The 16665-nt window shown below is 35.1% G+C and overlaps 1 protein-coding gene across 5 annotated transcripts in view; it reads left to right on the plus strand.

Annotated features, from left to right (window-relative positions):
* MINDY2 (MINDY lysine 48 deubiquitinase 2) overlaps positions 1-16426 on the plus strand; it is a 70710-nt gene extending 54284 nt beyond the window's left edge. For 2 of the 5 annotated variants that reach the window (XM_059180632.1, XM_059180627.1), the window contains 3 exons: positions 3669-3842; positions 7040-7234; positions 10862-16426. In XM_059180632.1, the coding sequence (XP_059036615.1) occupies positions 3669-3842; positions 7040-7234; positions 10862-10987 (495 nt within the window). In that variant the 3' untranslated portion in view covers positions 10988-16426. Of the gene's footprint in view, positions 1-3668; positions 3843-7039; positions 7235-7492 lie in introns of all 5 variants that reach the window. The other 3 variants (XM_059180630.1, XM_059180628.1, XM_059180631.1) reach the window with 3 other exon arrangements.
* Positions 16427-16665: the final 239 nt, after the last annotated feature.

A 16665-nucleotide genomic window follows, 5' to 3' on the forward strand; every position in this document is an offset into this window, starting at 1 on the left:
ACTAACTTATGATTCCATCTTCATAGACTTTTTATTAAGCTTTCTACCATTACAGAGTCACAGTGGTTGTGTGAGTCAAATTGACTTTTTTTTAACCCCTGAATAACAAATAACTTTTATTTGACCAAAGGGGAGGTATATGTCTGTTACAATGTTCTCCAGTACTCATCTTTGTTCTAATTCCTCTCTTTAGACACTAAATAGAAACAGAAGTCTCTCTGTTAGGTTAGACTTCTTGATGACTCTATGTAAAGCACTGAAGATTATAGATATTTCTAAAACTTGTATCTGGACAAAGTATTCTCTCTTTACTAACTTTATGATTCCATCTTCATAGACTTTTTATTAAGCTTTCTACCATTACAGAGTCACAGTGGTTGTGTGAGTCAAATTGACTTTTTTTTAACCCCTGAATAACATCTACCAATTGACTTCACACTTCTCAACTGTCTAACACAGCATAATCTATGGTTTTGATTGCATAGCCTCTCATGATATTTTCCCCAACCATAGATATTCACTGACTCCCTCTTATTGGAAAGGCCCCTTATTATTCCTAGATTGTGATTTACCATTACTAAACCCTGGACAAGTGCCTGTACTGTTCCATCTCATCACTAGGAAAATAATCAAGTCCAGCTCTTGCTAGTGGTCTGTTGTAATAGTGCCCTTGGTGAATCGTTTTTTAAACTCTTCATCCCTCATCTGTCTGTCAGGAACAAATACATATGCCGATTTCTGCTGTCACTTCTGTTAATTTCCTCCATATACCTCCACCTAATCTTGTTCAGGTAAACCAGGCAGATCATCTTGGCAAATTCCTAATGAATACTGATCCTGTGAAGATTTGTGCATCAACATAACTAAATGAGAATCTGAAAGCAGCAGGAGGAGTTCCTAGTGAGAGAGCAGATGCTTTCAGGGCCATTCCTGTGGTTCTAGCTAGTGAGGTGACTTTTTTATCCAGGCAGGAAATTTGAAAGTGTAAAAATGAATTGTAAATAACTACCCTTGTACGTCTAATTTTAGGAAAGTCTTTGTAGGTCTGTTTTGCTTCTCATATTATCTATGTGATCATGACTGTTAGATTCTAGAATATATAATTCTATAGCTAAGATCTAGTTACTCCATTTTATTCTTATGATCCTTCTCCATTTTCCAGTACTTTCTGCTTTCTCTTTAGTAAGATAAACTACAAATTCCTTGACCCCTGTGTAGATCACTTAGCTTAACTTTGGTTTATATAATGACATCTATGTAGCTGTTTCCACATCATGACACCCTCTTTTGTTGTTGTGGCTATTCATGACTTCCTCTTAATCATCCCTTATCCATGTTAGCCTTTCTATCTATGTCATTACTATTTCTTCTACCCCTTTGCTTTAGTTACATTTATCTTGGAGTGTATTCAAAACCAGGGTTTTTGAGGTTGGCTTTTGTTTGTTTGCATTTTTACTTTACATTTAGGGATTAGAAGTGAAAAGTGGTTTAGAGGGAGATACAGGGTACCTGGGTGGCTCAGGGCCTGAGTGCCTTCAGCTCAGGTCATGATCTCAGGGTTCTGGGATCGAGCCCCATATCAGGCTCTCTGCTCAGCAGGGAGCCTGCTTCCCTCTCTCTCTCTCTGCCTGCCATATCAAAAATTGTCACATTAAATGGGGGCAGGGATGAGGAATGTAGAAACACACTAAGACAAGTGATAGATTTGATAGGGTAGGCAGAGATTCATTTTTTTCTTCTAAATAGGAGAGAGGAAAAGGCAATAGATACAGAAACTGAGATAGAGTTCGGTGGTATTCATGAATATAGAATCTTATATTCATTAAGCCTAATGTGCCTTGCATTGTTTTAAACACTTAATATGCATTATCTTAATTTTCACAGCTTCCCTATGAGGAGTGGGTATTATTACTCCCACTTTACAACTGGGTAAATAGGCTTACAGGCACCAAGTAACTTGTCTAAGACCATTCAGTTTGTAAGCAGCTCCAACCTGACTTTCAAGCCCACACTCAACAGCTCTGCCTCTCCGGATGGATAAGAAAGCTATTTGTAGATGGGAAAGATGCCTGCTTGTTAAGCTCTCTCTGCCTGACTCTCTGCCTACTTGTGATCGCTCACTCTGTCAAATAAATAAATAAAATCTTTAAGATTTTAAGAGAGGAGGAAGCAAGGCTCCCCGCCATTTGTTGAAGAGACTGTCTTTTCCCCATTGGATATTCTTTCCTGTTTTGTTGAAGATTAGTTGATCATAGAGTTATGGTTCTATCCAGGGATTTCTCTAACCCCACCACCAATCTCTCTCAAGGAATTTCTTATTCTTTTTTTTTTTTTAAAGATTTTATTTATTTATTTGTCAGAGAGAGAGCGAGCGAGAGCGAGCACAGGCAGACAGAGTGGAAAGCAGAGTCAGAGGGAGAAGCAGGCTCCCTGCAGAGCAAGGAGTCCGATATGGGACTCGATCCCAGGACGCTGGGATCATGACCTGAGCCGAAGGCAGCCGCCCAACCAACTGAGCCACCCAGGCGTCCCAAGGAATTTCTTATTCTTAATTATTAAGTTTAATTTTGATGAGAGAACATGAGAAGCATGAATCCTGTGCAACAACAAATACCATATTAACCAATGGGAAACCTAAGCAAGTAAATGGAAGTCATATCTTTGGCAGATCTGAACTAAAAATGGCTTATAAACCTTATATGGTATCATAGGGGCGCTTTACATATGATTGGAATTAGAACTAATGCATATGAAAAATTAGAGGTTGGTACTAAATTCTGTGGTAATGACTGTAAATACAACTTAATTCATTAATTGAGTCAATACATTTTAGACTTCAACTTTATGATGCACCTTACACTAGGCCAAGAGATAATAGAGATTTAAAAATATAGTCTGGGAACGAGGCCAGGGAAACAATCGTGGCACACTGTGATTCAATGCTCCAATAGAAATAAGTGCAAAGTACTGGGGCACCTGGGTGGCTCAGTGGGTTAAGCCGCTGCCGTCGGCTCAGGTCATGATCTCAGGGTCCTGGGATCGAGTCCCGCATTGGGCTCTCTGCTCAGCAGGGAGCCTGCTTCCTTCTCTCTCTCTCTCTCTGCCTGCCTCTCAGTGTACTTGTAATTTCTCTCTGTCAAAAAATAAATAAAATCTTTAAAAAAAAAAAAAAAAAAGAAAGAAGTGCAAAGTACTGTTAGTATATGAAAGAAGAACAGCTAATGGTGCTAGCAGAAAAAGAAAAAAATTGTATGGATTGGATTAGTCATATAGGCTTAATTTTTTATTTTTAATAAACAGGCAGTGTGATATCATTTTATTATGACTGTGTCTTGTTACCCACTATGTATTTAAGGAACTTGTATAGTATATTTCTATTTTATGAAATAAGATTATAAACCCCCAAAGGTTTACTGATAAGTTGTGTAGTAGTTGAACCTACCAGCAGCTTCCTACTTCTCATTATACTATAGCATACCAATTTTAAACTATATTCAAAGCCAGGTAGACCTAATTCAGTGAACAAATAAGGTATCTACTTTGTCTACTATTTATTATATCTAACTAATAGGAATAATTAATATGCTTTAAACATACAGGTGATAAAATTTCCCTTAAGTCTTACCTAGTTTTGGTCAATTTAATAGTCCTTTCTCTTTCTTATTAAGGGTCTACTGTATTTGCTGGTAACAGACCAGGGGTTTCTTACTGAAGAAAAAGTTGTTTGGGAAAGCCTACACAATGTGGATGGTGATGGAAATTTCTGTGACTCAGAATTTCATCTGCGGCCTCCTTCAGATCCTGAAACTGTATATAGAGGACAGCAAGATCAGATAGATCAGGTAAATTTGTCTTCTTCATATGGTTTTAAATGCTTTTGCTTTCGGGTGTCTGGGTGGCTCAGTCAGTTAAGCATCTGACTTTGGCTGTGGTCATGATCTCAGGATCCTGGGATTGAGCCCCATGTGGAGTCTCTGCCTCTCCCCCTAATAAATAAATTTTTTTTTTTTTTTTAAGATTTTATTTGTCAGAGAGAGAGAGGGAGCGAGAGCGAGCACAGGCAGACAGAGTGGCAGGCAGAGACAGAGGGAAAAGCAGGCTCCCTGCCGAGCAAGGAGCCCGATGTGGGACTTGATCCCAGGACGCTGGGATCATGACCTGAGCCGAAGGCAGCTGCTTAACCAACTGAGCCACCCAGGCGTCCCATAAAATATTTTTAACTGAATAAAAAATAAAATGCTCATTCCTTTCAAATGTGAATTCAGTTATCTAAAACTTTTGAATTAAAGACTTATTGTGAGGGGACACCTGGGTGGCTCAGTGGGTTAAAGCCTCTGCCTTCAGCTCAGGTCATGATCCCCAGGGTCCTGGGATTGAGCCCCACATCGGGCTCTCTACTCAGTGGGGAGCCTGCTCCCCCCCCCCCCGCCTGCCTCTCTGCCTACTTGTGATCTCTGTCTGTCAAATAAATAAATAAAATCTTAAAAAAAAAAAAAGACTTATTGTGAGATATTTCTGACATTTCCTAAATCAGTAAGTGATAATTTTACATGTTATACATTGATTATACACTTTGGTTCAGGGGGTCAGATTATATTGAATTCTGAAGGCCAAAGGTACAGTTTGAATTTTATTTTAAACTACAATAGGAAGGATATGCCAAGTGTTAAACATGGAAGTGAGATGATCTACTTTACCTTTCTTAAAGGCTACTATGTGAGGAATGCATAGGTGTAAACAGACAACACAGGTATAAGCAGAGACTAGCAATTCAAGCAAAAGGTAATGATGGCTTAGCCCTGGTGGTAGAGATATATTTTGGCTAGTCAGAAGTAGGAGAGAGAGAGTAAAAAAGCAGGTGGGTGTTCTGGGCCTTAGACTCCAGAGTAAGCCGACACTAAGAGCAAGAGCTGCACTAATTAGTGGAATTCTCATGTAGAACGGAGACTGCTATAGGTGAGCAGTCTTGGAGCCACAAGTGTACTTATTCCTAGAAGTATAACGGTGTTGGGACTTTTTCCCTGACTGAGGCAGAAACATGGTTATGTTGAACCGTTGGCACGTTTCTGATACTAACAGTTCGAGTACATAGAGACTGTTCATTTAGCCAATATTCATTGAGTTGTGTTCCTGGCACTAGTAACAAGGTCCTGGGGATTCAAAGATAAATCATTTCGCTCTGTCCTCAAAAATTCTACAGTCTAACAGAGAGGCAAATATTTGACCAACTAATAATTATATGTTAAGTTTTATAATGGTACTTTGAATAGTAAGCTGTGAGTGCACAGAATACTGGATTCAAACAAATGCTGATCTTTCTAGGACTCTTGGAAGTTAAGTATGCAAATATCTATAATAACATGCTTATTTTCCTTCAGAAACTTTATGGGGCGTTTGAAAAAATATTACTTGAGAGAAATGTGCGAGATTTTTGTAACACTGTATGTAAAAAAATACCAGAGCAGAGGGAATGAAGGTAGAACAATAGGTTGCCACAGTAGTAAAGTTGTAAGATGCCGAGAAAAAAAAGATAAAGGATAATGTCTGTGGAAGTTGCAAGGAAGGAGTGGATTTAAGACCATGGGATGTGGCAAAGAGCAATTTGAAGAAGTGAGGAGAAAAAATTGAATTGAATAAGATATTCATGCTAGATAGTACAGAGTCTTCTTTGCCAACAAACTTTTAGATATCCTCTGTGGGTAATTAAAATTCTCTAATTTTGAGGGTAGTTTGGAGGAGATGCACAAAGTAGTCAATTCCATTCATACTAATTCTTTATAAACATGAGTGTAAAGTTAGATAATATAACCTTCAGCAAAGATGCATCACATTTTCTCGTAGGAAATAATTTGGGGGTGTTTGTGGGAGGAAGGAGGAGGTGGTTAAGTAATTGAATAGCACTGTATGATGGGCAACTCTGTGGGTCTTAAAAATCGTGTTTTGGAAGAACATTTAATACATGATTTGGGAAATTCTTTGATGTTTTTAAAAACGACTTTTTTTTTTTTTTTTTAAGATTTTTATTTATTTGTCAGAGCGAGAGCGAGCACAGGCAGACAGAGTGGAAGGCAGAATGAGAGGGATAAGCAGGCTCCTTGCGGAGCAAGGATCCCGATGTGGGACTCGATCCCAGGACGCTGGGATCATGACCTGAGCCGAAGGCAGTTGCTTAACCAACTGAGCCACCCAGGCGTCCTAAAAACGACTTTTATGACATTAACGAGAGGTTGGGAAATGTGTTTGCGTTTCTATGTGAATGTAGAAAAAACTAGGTAGATATATATCTGTTGTTAACAATAGTTACCTTAGGGCGCCTGGGTGGCTCAGTGGGTTAAAGCCTCTGCCTTCAGCTCAGGTCATGTTCCCAGGGTCCTGGGATCGAGCCCCACATCAGGCTCTCTGCTCTGTAGGGAGTCTGCTTCCTCTTCTCTCTCTGCCTGCCTCTTTGCCTACTTGTGATCTCTGTCAAATAAAAAAATAAAATATTTTAAAAAAAGACAAAAACAATAGTTACCTTTGTGTAATGATAAGGTAATTTTAACTTATACTTTTTAATTTTGTCTCAATTTTCTACAGACATGTTTCTTTCATAAATTGGGGGGAAGCTTATTTTTTGTTTGTTTGTTTTTAAAGTAGGCTCTATGCCCAACATGGGGCTTGAATTCAAGACCTCAAGATCAAGAGATGCTTGCTCTATAGAAAAAGCCAGCCAGGTGTCCCTAAGGGAAGTTTTACCAAGGGGTGGCAGAGGGGGGGTTGATTTTTTTAGATGAGTTGTTTTTAAAGCTTTTTTGAATGCTTTATATGCCAGTGCTAGGAATAATTTTAAATGAATTCCAAGAATATTTAGAATAATAGCAACATCACTGAGATTATGGCTCTCAAACAGAAATACTTAGGTAACTTTAGTTTTTATATTTAAACTCTGGTATGTTTTTAAGAAGCCTTCCTCTTAGTTTTGTAACCTCTGTGTTTCGCACTCCTTTGGGTTCTTGAGTAAACTCTCATAGCTAAAGATGTTTATAATTTAATTTCTTAGGACTACCTTATGGCATTATCTCTACAACAAGAACAGCAGAGCCAAGAGATCAATTGGGAACAAATACCTGAAGGAATCAGTGATTTGGAACTAGCAAAGAAACTCCAAGAAGAAGAGGATAGACGGGCTTCTCAATATTATCAGGAGCAGGAACAAGCAGCAGCTGCTGCTGCTTCTGCTTCTACACAGGCCCAGGTAAAAACTAGTGTTCCGATTCTTAAATACAATGATGACTTTAGCAACAAAGAAATTTATACTGAGATAACTATTTTTAAATTAGGTATTGACTCTTGAACTTTGTTAGCATTTTAGCATCCATGGTTTCATGGCATTGTCATAATAAGTTTGTGATTATCTTAATGTGTTTCTCATTTAGTGAAATTATTTTTCCTGAGTTTCTGATGGCAAGATTTTTCAGTTTTGTTTTTTGTTTTGTTTGTTTTGTTTTTTAAGTAGGCTCCACGCCCAGTGTGGAGCCCAACGCGGGGCTTGAACTCACGACCCTGAGATCAGGACCTGAGCTGAGATCAAGAGTCGAAGCTTAACCGACTGAGCCACCCAGGCGCCCCTTCAGTTGTTTTTTGTTTTTTTGTTTTTTTAATTTTAATTCCAGCATAGTTAACATACAGTGTTATATTAGTTTCAGGTGTACAACATAGTGATTTAACAATTCTATGCATTATTCAATGCTTGTCAAACTAAGTGTACTTTTAATTGCCTTCACCTATTCCCCCCATTCCTCTGTCTCCATCCACTTCCCTCTGGGAAGCATCTGTCTGTTATTTATGGTTAAGAGTCCATTTTTGGGTTCGTCTTTTTTTCTTTGTTCATTTAGTTTTGTTTCTAAAATTCCACGTATGAGTGAAATCATGCTGATTGGCTTCTCCGGCTTATTTCACTGAGTGCTATACTGTCTAGCTCCATCCATGTTGTTGCAGATGGCAAGATTCCATTCTTTTTCATGACTGAATAATATTCCATTGTGTATATACCATGTATCTATCCATTTGTCTATTGATGGACACTTAGTTTGCTTCCATAATTTGGCTATTACAAATAATGCTGCAGTAAACATAGGAGTGCATGTATACCTTTGAATTAGTATTTTGTATTCTTTAGGTAAATACCCAGTAGCATAATTGCTGGGTCGTAGGGTAGTTCTGTTTTTAATTTTTTGAGGACTCTCCATACTGTCTTCCACAGTACCTGCATCAGTCTGCATTACCACCAGTGCATGAGGGTTCCTTTTTCTCCACATCCTCACCAAGTCTTATGTTTTAGAATTTAGCCATTCTGACAGGTGTAAGGTGATATTTCATTGTGCTTTTGATTTGCATTTCCCTAATGATGACTGATGTGGAGTATCTTTTCATGTGTCTGTTGGCCATCTGTATGTCGTCTTTGGAGAAATGCCTGTTTATATCTTTGTCTTCTGCCCATTTTTAACTTTTTTATTTTTTAATTATTTATTTACTTAAAGGGGAGTGAGTGAGCAAGCGGGAAGGACAGGGAGAGGGGATCTGAAGCAGAATCTGCCCTGAGTGCAGAGCCCAACGTGGGGCTCAATCCCAAAACTGTGAGACCACGAACTGAGCTGAACCAAGAGTCAGACACCCAACCGACTAAGCCACCCAGGCACCCCTTCTTCTGCCCATTTTTATTTGGATCATTTGTTTTCTTGGTGTTGAGTTGTAGAAGTTCTTTATATATTTTGGATACTAACCCTTTATCAGATATGTCATTTACAAATATCTTTTCCCATTCAGTAGGTTTTCTTTTAGTTTTATTGTTTCCTTTGCTGTGCAGAGCTTTTTATTTTGATGTAGTCCCAATAGTTTATTTTTACTTTTGTTTCCCTTGTGTCAGGAGATAGATATGTCTCCTGACATATCTGACATAATAACAAAGATGTTATTATGGCTGATGTCAGAGAAATTATTGCCTATGCTCTCTTCTGGTATTTTTATGGTTTCTCACATTTGGGTCTCATATTTAGGTCCTTAATCCATTTTGAGTTTATTTTTATGTATGGTATACAAAAGTGGTCCAGTTTCATTGCTTTGCATGAACTGTCCAGTTTTCTCAATGCCATTTGTTGAAGAGACTTTTTCCTGTTGCATATTCTTTACTCCTTTGTCAAAGATTGACTATATAACTATAGGTTTATTTGTATGTTTTCTATCCTGTTCCATTAATGTATGTCTCTATTTTTATGCCAGTATCATACTGTTTTTTCTTTTTTTACTTTAATCTCCACACCAGACATGGGGCTCAAACTCATGACCCTGAGATCAAGAGTGGCATGCTCTTCTGACTAAGCCAGCCAAGTGCCCCAGAATCATACTGTTTTGATTACTACAACTTCTGTAATATAATTTGAAGTCTGGAATTATGAGACCTCCAGTTTTGTTTTTCTTTTTCAAAATTGCTTTGGCTATTCAGTATTTTTTGTGGTTTCATGCGAATTTTAGGATTGTTTGTTCTAACTCTGTGAAAAATACTGTTGGAATTTTGATAGGGATTGCATTATATCTGTAGATTGCTTTGGGTAGTATAGACATTTTAATAATATTTGTTCTTCCAATCCATGAGTGGGGAATATCTTTATATTTCTTTGTGTTGTCTTCAGTTTCTTCAGTTTCAGTGCTTTATAATTTTCAGAGTACAGATCTTTCATCTCTTTGGTTAAGTTTTTTTCTAAGTATTTTATTATTTTTGGTGCAACTGAATCAAATGTATTTTTTGAATTGTTAATAGTTCCAAAGAATATAAACAAATGGGAACAAAGTCTTTTGTAGCAATTAGAGGGCAGTATGAGGTACTGGTAGGAAGAATGTAGACTTCAGAGCCAGATAGACATGGATTCCATTTCCTGCTTCTGTCTCCCCATGCTAGTTGTAACTAACACCTTGGACAAAGTCCTTTACTTCTCTTAGCCCCATTTTCCCTATCTGGAAAATAAAAGATAATGTTTAACTGTTAGATTTGTGGGTAAGAACAAATAATGTTAGTACTTAACCCAATGTCTGACATGTACTAAGTATTCAACAAAGGTTATTAGCACCTTTCTACTTTTCCTAGTTAAACATATGAAGCACTGAAAATGTGACTATTAATTGGGTTTCTTTATATTAAATCTCATTTTATTAAATGAAAAAAATATTTCCCTTCTTTTATGTTTAACTGTACAATGCCAGAACGGTTTCTTTGTCTTGGGTATACAAGAAAACAAGATGTGCTTTAAGGTCTGATGAAACATTAAACATAGAGGTCTCCATTAAACCAAGTTATTTCTATTCCTAGTTCAAATGTTGACTATTCCAAGTTTAAAAGTTAAAACCTACCATATTATAAGTACCTTTTCTTTAAGAATGTTCTTATTTCACAGAATACACTTACTTCACACTCAAAGTTCTCAGGATTTTCATTTTTCTCCTTTAAAATGTTTATTATATTAATGAGATTTATTATAGTTTAATGAGGTTTTAGGGAACTTAATTTACCAAACATTACCTTTTCTTTTTTTAACATTTTCTAAACTTTAACATAAATATTTCTTGAATTTGAGATTTCAGGGAATATAATCCTATACATTATTTACTGTTTAAAATTCCATTTACTGAGAATAATGGATACATTAATTAGATCTATCCAAAATGACAGAGGCAGTTACTCAGATACCATGTAACATAACAAGTCTGTGTACAAGTAACTTTTTTCCATTAATGATTCCTTTCACTCTTGTGGTTTTTCCTTCTAGATAACTATGATTAAGCACCTTAGAAAGTTGAGGTAATTTCTTCCTGTTTATTTTTCTTAAAGCAAAGCCAGCCAGCACAAGCCTCTCCAAGTAGAAGACAACCTGGGAATAGTGAACGTAAACGAAAGGAACCTCGAGAAAAAGATAAAGAGAAAGAAAAGGACAAAAATAGCTGTGTCATTTTGTAACAAGTGTTGGATTCTGTTGGATGCATCTATATGTCTTGAGAAACAAAACCACAGGAGGAAAGGAAGAAAAACCGATAAATACCGTCTGTGCCTGATTTCCCAATGGATTTTGTTCATGTTTTTCAGGGGAAAGGTTGTTAACTTAGTTACAATCAGACTTTTTCAAGTCACACAGTACACTCTTTATGAGCTGGAGTTTCGTGTTACAAGTTGGAAATGCTGTGTGTTATCATTCATGAAATATACTGCACTTGTAGCCAAATAAGCAAATCACAGCAAATTTTGTGTCATAGTGACATTCATAACTCATATCAGTTAGTAAGCTATTTTATCTTCTGTTCTAACAATGAATAGAGGTAACTTATTTTGTCTGATTCCTTCCTGAAATCTAAATATTAGCACAATAGTTTCTGAAATTAATTTTTACAATGTTAAATTATGATCTAATTCAAGAGAAACCAGGGATTTAATATAGGGATGTAAAAAGAAAAAACAAAAACAAACAACAAAAGAACCAAGACGAAAAATAACAGAAATAAATAGCCCTTAATCCTGTATTGGACTAGTTCAGCCCTTGAACAGCTTTACCTTTCTTTAGGAATGTACATTTTAGATATTATCTTGAGAACTGATAATGGAGTTTGGGTTTAATTTAGATAGAAAAAACAATTTGTATTTCTTTTCCAATAGCAAAGAATTGCATAACAATAATACTCATTCTATCAAAATCAGATATTAATGACTTTGTAGTATTGTGAAATTTTGAGGAATTTTGAAATCTTTAATATAGGTAACTTGTACTACAGTTACTATTTATTGACAGTGTGATAACTGAGTATAAGAAGGAAACCACAGTGGATGCTAGGCCTTGTAAATATGGGTTGTAGAAAAACAGATAGTTCAGTGTCTACCTTTTTCTAGAATTACCTTGAACCTTAAAATTTAAATCATGTTTATTTGCTGGGAAATTAAGTATACTTATTAAAGCCAACAAAAAAGCACATTTCTGAAAGGAAGTTAGAAATAATCTCTGAGACTAGTGAAAAGGCATTAATAAAAATCTGTTTGAAAAATAGATAAGACTTAGGAGGTAAAAGCAATCAGATTTTTTTTTAACTTATGGGAACCAAATAGACCTATAACATCTTGTAGTGTTTATAGGATTCAGAAAGAAATATTTATTGAACTTTATTATGAGGCAACACATTTTTTCCTGTATTTCTACTATCCTTAATAGTCCTTTTTATATGCTTTATATTTAAACGTTTGTTTTAGTTATTTTTGAAGAGACTATTGCTGCTCCAAGTAGTTACGTGATTTACATTCTAAGCCTCAGTAAATTTGTTTAAGAGCTTCTTAATCTAACCTGAGCATCCACTTGGAGAATGTTCTTGGGATCTAGGGTGACAATAGACTACTAAAAACTGTGGTCTAGAGTTCTTAAGCTATGTCCTTAACATTCTCCATGATCCAAGACCATTTATAGGATGGGTCTATATATAAAAATAAAAAGTAAAGTCTTATTTATGGAAGGAATTATTCTAAGGGAAAAATCCAGGGTCAAGCTGTATCTTTTATGTCATGTCCTTCTGTATTGCATGTGTAGTTATGTTATACCATTTGTTTACTCCTTCAGATTTCCCATGCTAGCATGATAAATCATCAGAGAACCTGTTTGGGGTATAAAACTTTGATATAGAATATTTGGTGAGTCTCTAGTTAATAACCTAAAATATGTGTACATTGGTAAAGTAATCAGATGTACTACAGAATTCTCTGTTGGCTCAAGCAGGTTGACCTTAGGCCAAGTTTACTCTTGATACCACTCTATTGGTTGAAGGAGGAAACTCAAACCTCAGGGTTTGTTTTTCCTAGAATAGATAGTAGTGACAGTGCACTATATTTTAATAAGAAAAAGCAAAACAGCAAACCCTGAGAAATTTTAAAAAGCATATTTGAGGCATATTTTTCCATAATTATATACTTATCTATTTATTACCCTTGAGAAATATATGTGTAAAAGTTATTCTTCTGTTATTTGTTACTATCTTCTTAATTTGTTCCAAAGATAATACTGCCATTCTGCATTCCCTCTGGAAGAAAAAAACTCACTCAAAACCAGCAGTGCTGCTATCAGATAAGTAGATGTCAATGTATACTTATAAAAAAATAACTTAAAAAATGTAATGTGTTTGTTAATTCAACCTTTTTTCTATGTAATATTTCCAAGTCAAACTTTCTTACATTCCTGGACTTCAGTTTGATATACCCAGAGTAATAATGATAAAATGTTTGCTTTGATTACTGTGAGGAAAAAATCAAATGTTCAGTTCTATTAAAACAGACTTCTTGGAGATAACTGGTTTTCCATCCTTGAAGGTTAGAGCTATTGTGTCTTTATTTTCTTATATTTTGCTCAAGGCAACAAATTATACATTCAGACGTTTCATTGCTGGTTTGGGTACATTGGAATTTGATAGTGGTATAGTCAAGTCTTTCCTTCAGTGTTTTGTAGTACTTGAAAATTGTTACATGAATTGCTAACAAGATAGAACTTAAACATTTTTGTTGTTAATCTTTATAGGCTAGATTAGGGACACGTTTGCATCAACCAGTCGCTGTTAGATTTAGCAAAACAGACATGAATGAGTGAATATATGGTCACTACACTTTCTTATATTTTCAAAAGCTATTCCTGAAGTTTAGTGACCAGTCTTCCTTACGAATATGAAAATTGTCCTGATGTGTAATCCCATTGAATTAACAATGCTGTGATTTACAATAGGTTATCAACACTTAGAAGTATTTGTGTGTGTTTATCTGTGTGTTTCTGAAGCAAGGATCCGTTGATTTTTATTAACAAAAGAATCTGGGAACTTTCCCTCAAATTTAAGAATTACCATTTAAGAATATACACACATACATATGTACATACATACACTAAGCAGTTTGAGGCAGCTAAAATTGGCATTGGCTGCTTAGGGGTTCAGTGTGTTTAGGGGAAGTAACTTCTTCCATGTTTCAAGGTGTCATTTAGCGGTGGAATGAGGCATAGATTTAAGTTTAGGATTAGGTTTTGGAATATATTTTGTTTTAGTGTCTCATATTTCTAGTATTTGACAATTTATCCCATACTATGTTTCAAATTCTTCCTCATACTTCCTGATCTTAGCTTAATCAAACAAGTCAGTATCAGAGATTAGTTGACTGAACCATTAACCATTAACCATTTTGTACTTGCACAAAACCATAGTACTTTGTTTTTACTGAATCACCAGCTTAGGTCACTAAGAAAGATCTTGAGATGAAAGAGGACTCGAAGTCAAATAGACATTTAAGGAAAGAATTGTTATAGTTCCTATATTAATGTTGGCATATGAAGTGGATATCAGTAAAGTCCTACTGGAGAAATATTCAAGGCAAGATTTTCCAGAATTATCCTCAAACTCATTTATTTAAAAAAAATTCTTTTAAGCAAAAAAGCAAATTGATTATTACATTTCATTTAATGTCCCATTAAATATACAAGTTTTTAAAATATAATGGAAAACTTAACAGGCTTTACCTATCATACAACACTTGGGCATACAACTTAAACTATCACTGTAAACTTACTAATGCTTGATAAAATAAGATGGAGGCATTAAAAATAGTACAAAATTTGTATTTTAAGGAAATACAAATGGGGAAATGTGGAAGTCTGAACTGTTTTAGGTCTAAAAAAATCTAGATTTTATCTTTCCAGGGGCAAACTTTCTGTGCCTCACTTTATTTTAAATATGTAAAAGATGCTCATTTTTTTAGTGCTTTATACTCCTGAATAAAGGACATAGTATAAGCTCAGAATATTACTTAAATAATAATAAATATTATAGTTTTTGTTCTTGAGTGTAGAGATCTTTTTCCCAATGACAATATTTCTTAAAAGTCAGTTTTTTTAATGCTGTTAAAATTTGTAGAATTATCTTGTCTTTGAGTATGGCATCATCTCTTCCCAAAGTGTATTTTATGGTTGCTTTTCTGTTCTAATCGAAGTTGAGAGGATTTTGAGAGTTTAAAAAGCATTTAAAGTCTATTTTTCCCAGTATCTTTCATGTATCTAAATATTTTAGATTCTCTTTGCCTTTTCTCCATGGAACAAAGTACAGTGATATCAAGTTACTAATGCATATATGTAAAGTTTTGTGCATGGATGGAATTCATTTAGGTCTGTTAAAATACTGTCATTTTTTGGGCTATTTGAATTATTTCTGTTTTTAGTATAAAATGTTATTTGATAATGTGCAGATTAATTCCTTTTAGAAAGTGACTAAAAATCAGAATCCTTCGGTCCTCTGAGAATATAGTGGTTTTTTATTTTGTTTTTTTTTTTTTACTGATATCCAATATTTCCGTAGCTGCTGAGAAAATCTTATGAAGAACTGAGGTTACTTCTCTGAAGTAACACTTTAAAACAAACTGAAGTTTAAAATCGAAGCCTTCTTGGCCAAAAAACTGCAAAACAGAGAAAATGGAGTCTGAGGGACAGATTGCAGGACCCAAGTAATTTTAACTTCTTTTGAAGATCTATCTAAATTTTAATTAACAAATATCTGTTAATACCAGTATCTCTGCTATTAGAAATTAGAGTTTAATACATTGTGAATATGTGTATGTATTTTTACATAAAGTATCCTAGTTTCTAATTTCACTTTTCTGATTAAAAAAGTTAAACTCAAAAAACTAGGTCAAAGTTTTCAACAATAGCTGAACGATTACCAAGTTCTGCTTTGTCCTATTGTCCTGAGATTTAGACTTCTCTTCTTAAAGCTGGTATTTTTGAGAACATGGTACTATCCCAGATAAGGTATTGAAACACTATGGCAGAAATATAAAACCTAAACTATAAATCACTATAGATTTAAAAGACAAAAAGCTCTAGTATTATTCTATAATGTGTCTGTTTGATATTAATTTTAAGAATTTTTTTTGAATCACTTAATAATGTCATTAACTTAAAAAATTTCATACCCTTCCTCATTGTAATATCCTGTAGTTAAAGAATGCACAAAGCAAAACTCTTTTGAAGGTGATCCTGGCTTCTTTGGGTCTAGTGGTCACACCTTTAAATAGGAAGTCAGGAAACTGAAATGCCCATTTAAATTCCCAAATCAGTGACCTGTCCAAATGGACATTATCACTAAAATACCACCATAAAGTAGTTCTAACTAACAGTATGTTTAAAGACTAAGATTGGCATTTAATCTTTGAAGATGTCTGGTATTCTCAATTTTGTCAGTTTTTATTCCTTTTTACATCTTAGTTGTATGAGGTAATCATTTTTTCCCAGAGTACATGGGATATTATAGCTTTACAGATTTTTAAAGATGGGGATTTGAAAAATGGTTTTTGTTAAAAAGCAATTTTCCTCAATAAAATGACAACCACTGTTTTCACAGACCCACACATGACAAGTAGGACAATATGATAGAAGACTGATGTATGCTTGCTACACAACAGTCAGCAAAAGGGATAATCTTCACTTGTACCTGAAAGTCATCTCCTAAAGTTAGTGCATGTGAGTCTTTTTCCTTGAATTGTGCAGAATAATTGGATGTGGCCAGTTTCGCGGGGAATAGCAAGTGAAATAGTACCATGACTACAGAGCAAGTGATCTTGAAATGTAGTAAGAAGAAAAA

This window comes from Mustela lutreola, chromosome 7 (assembly GCF_030435805.1).
Source record: "Mustela lutreola isolate mMusLut2 chromosome 7, mMusLut2.pri, whole genome shotgun sequence".
Classification (NCBI taxonomy): domain Eukaryota; kingdom Metazoa; phylum Chordata; class Mammalia; order Carnivora; family Mustelidae; genus Mustela; species Mustela lutreola.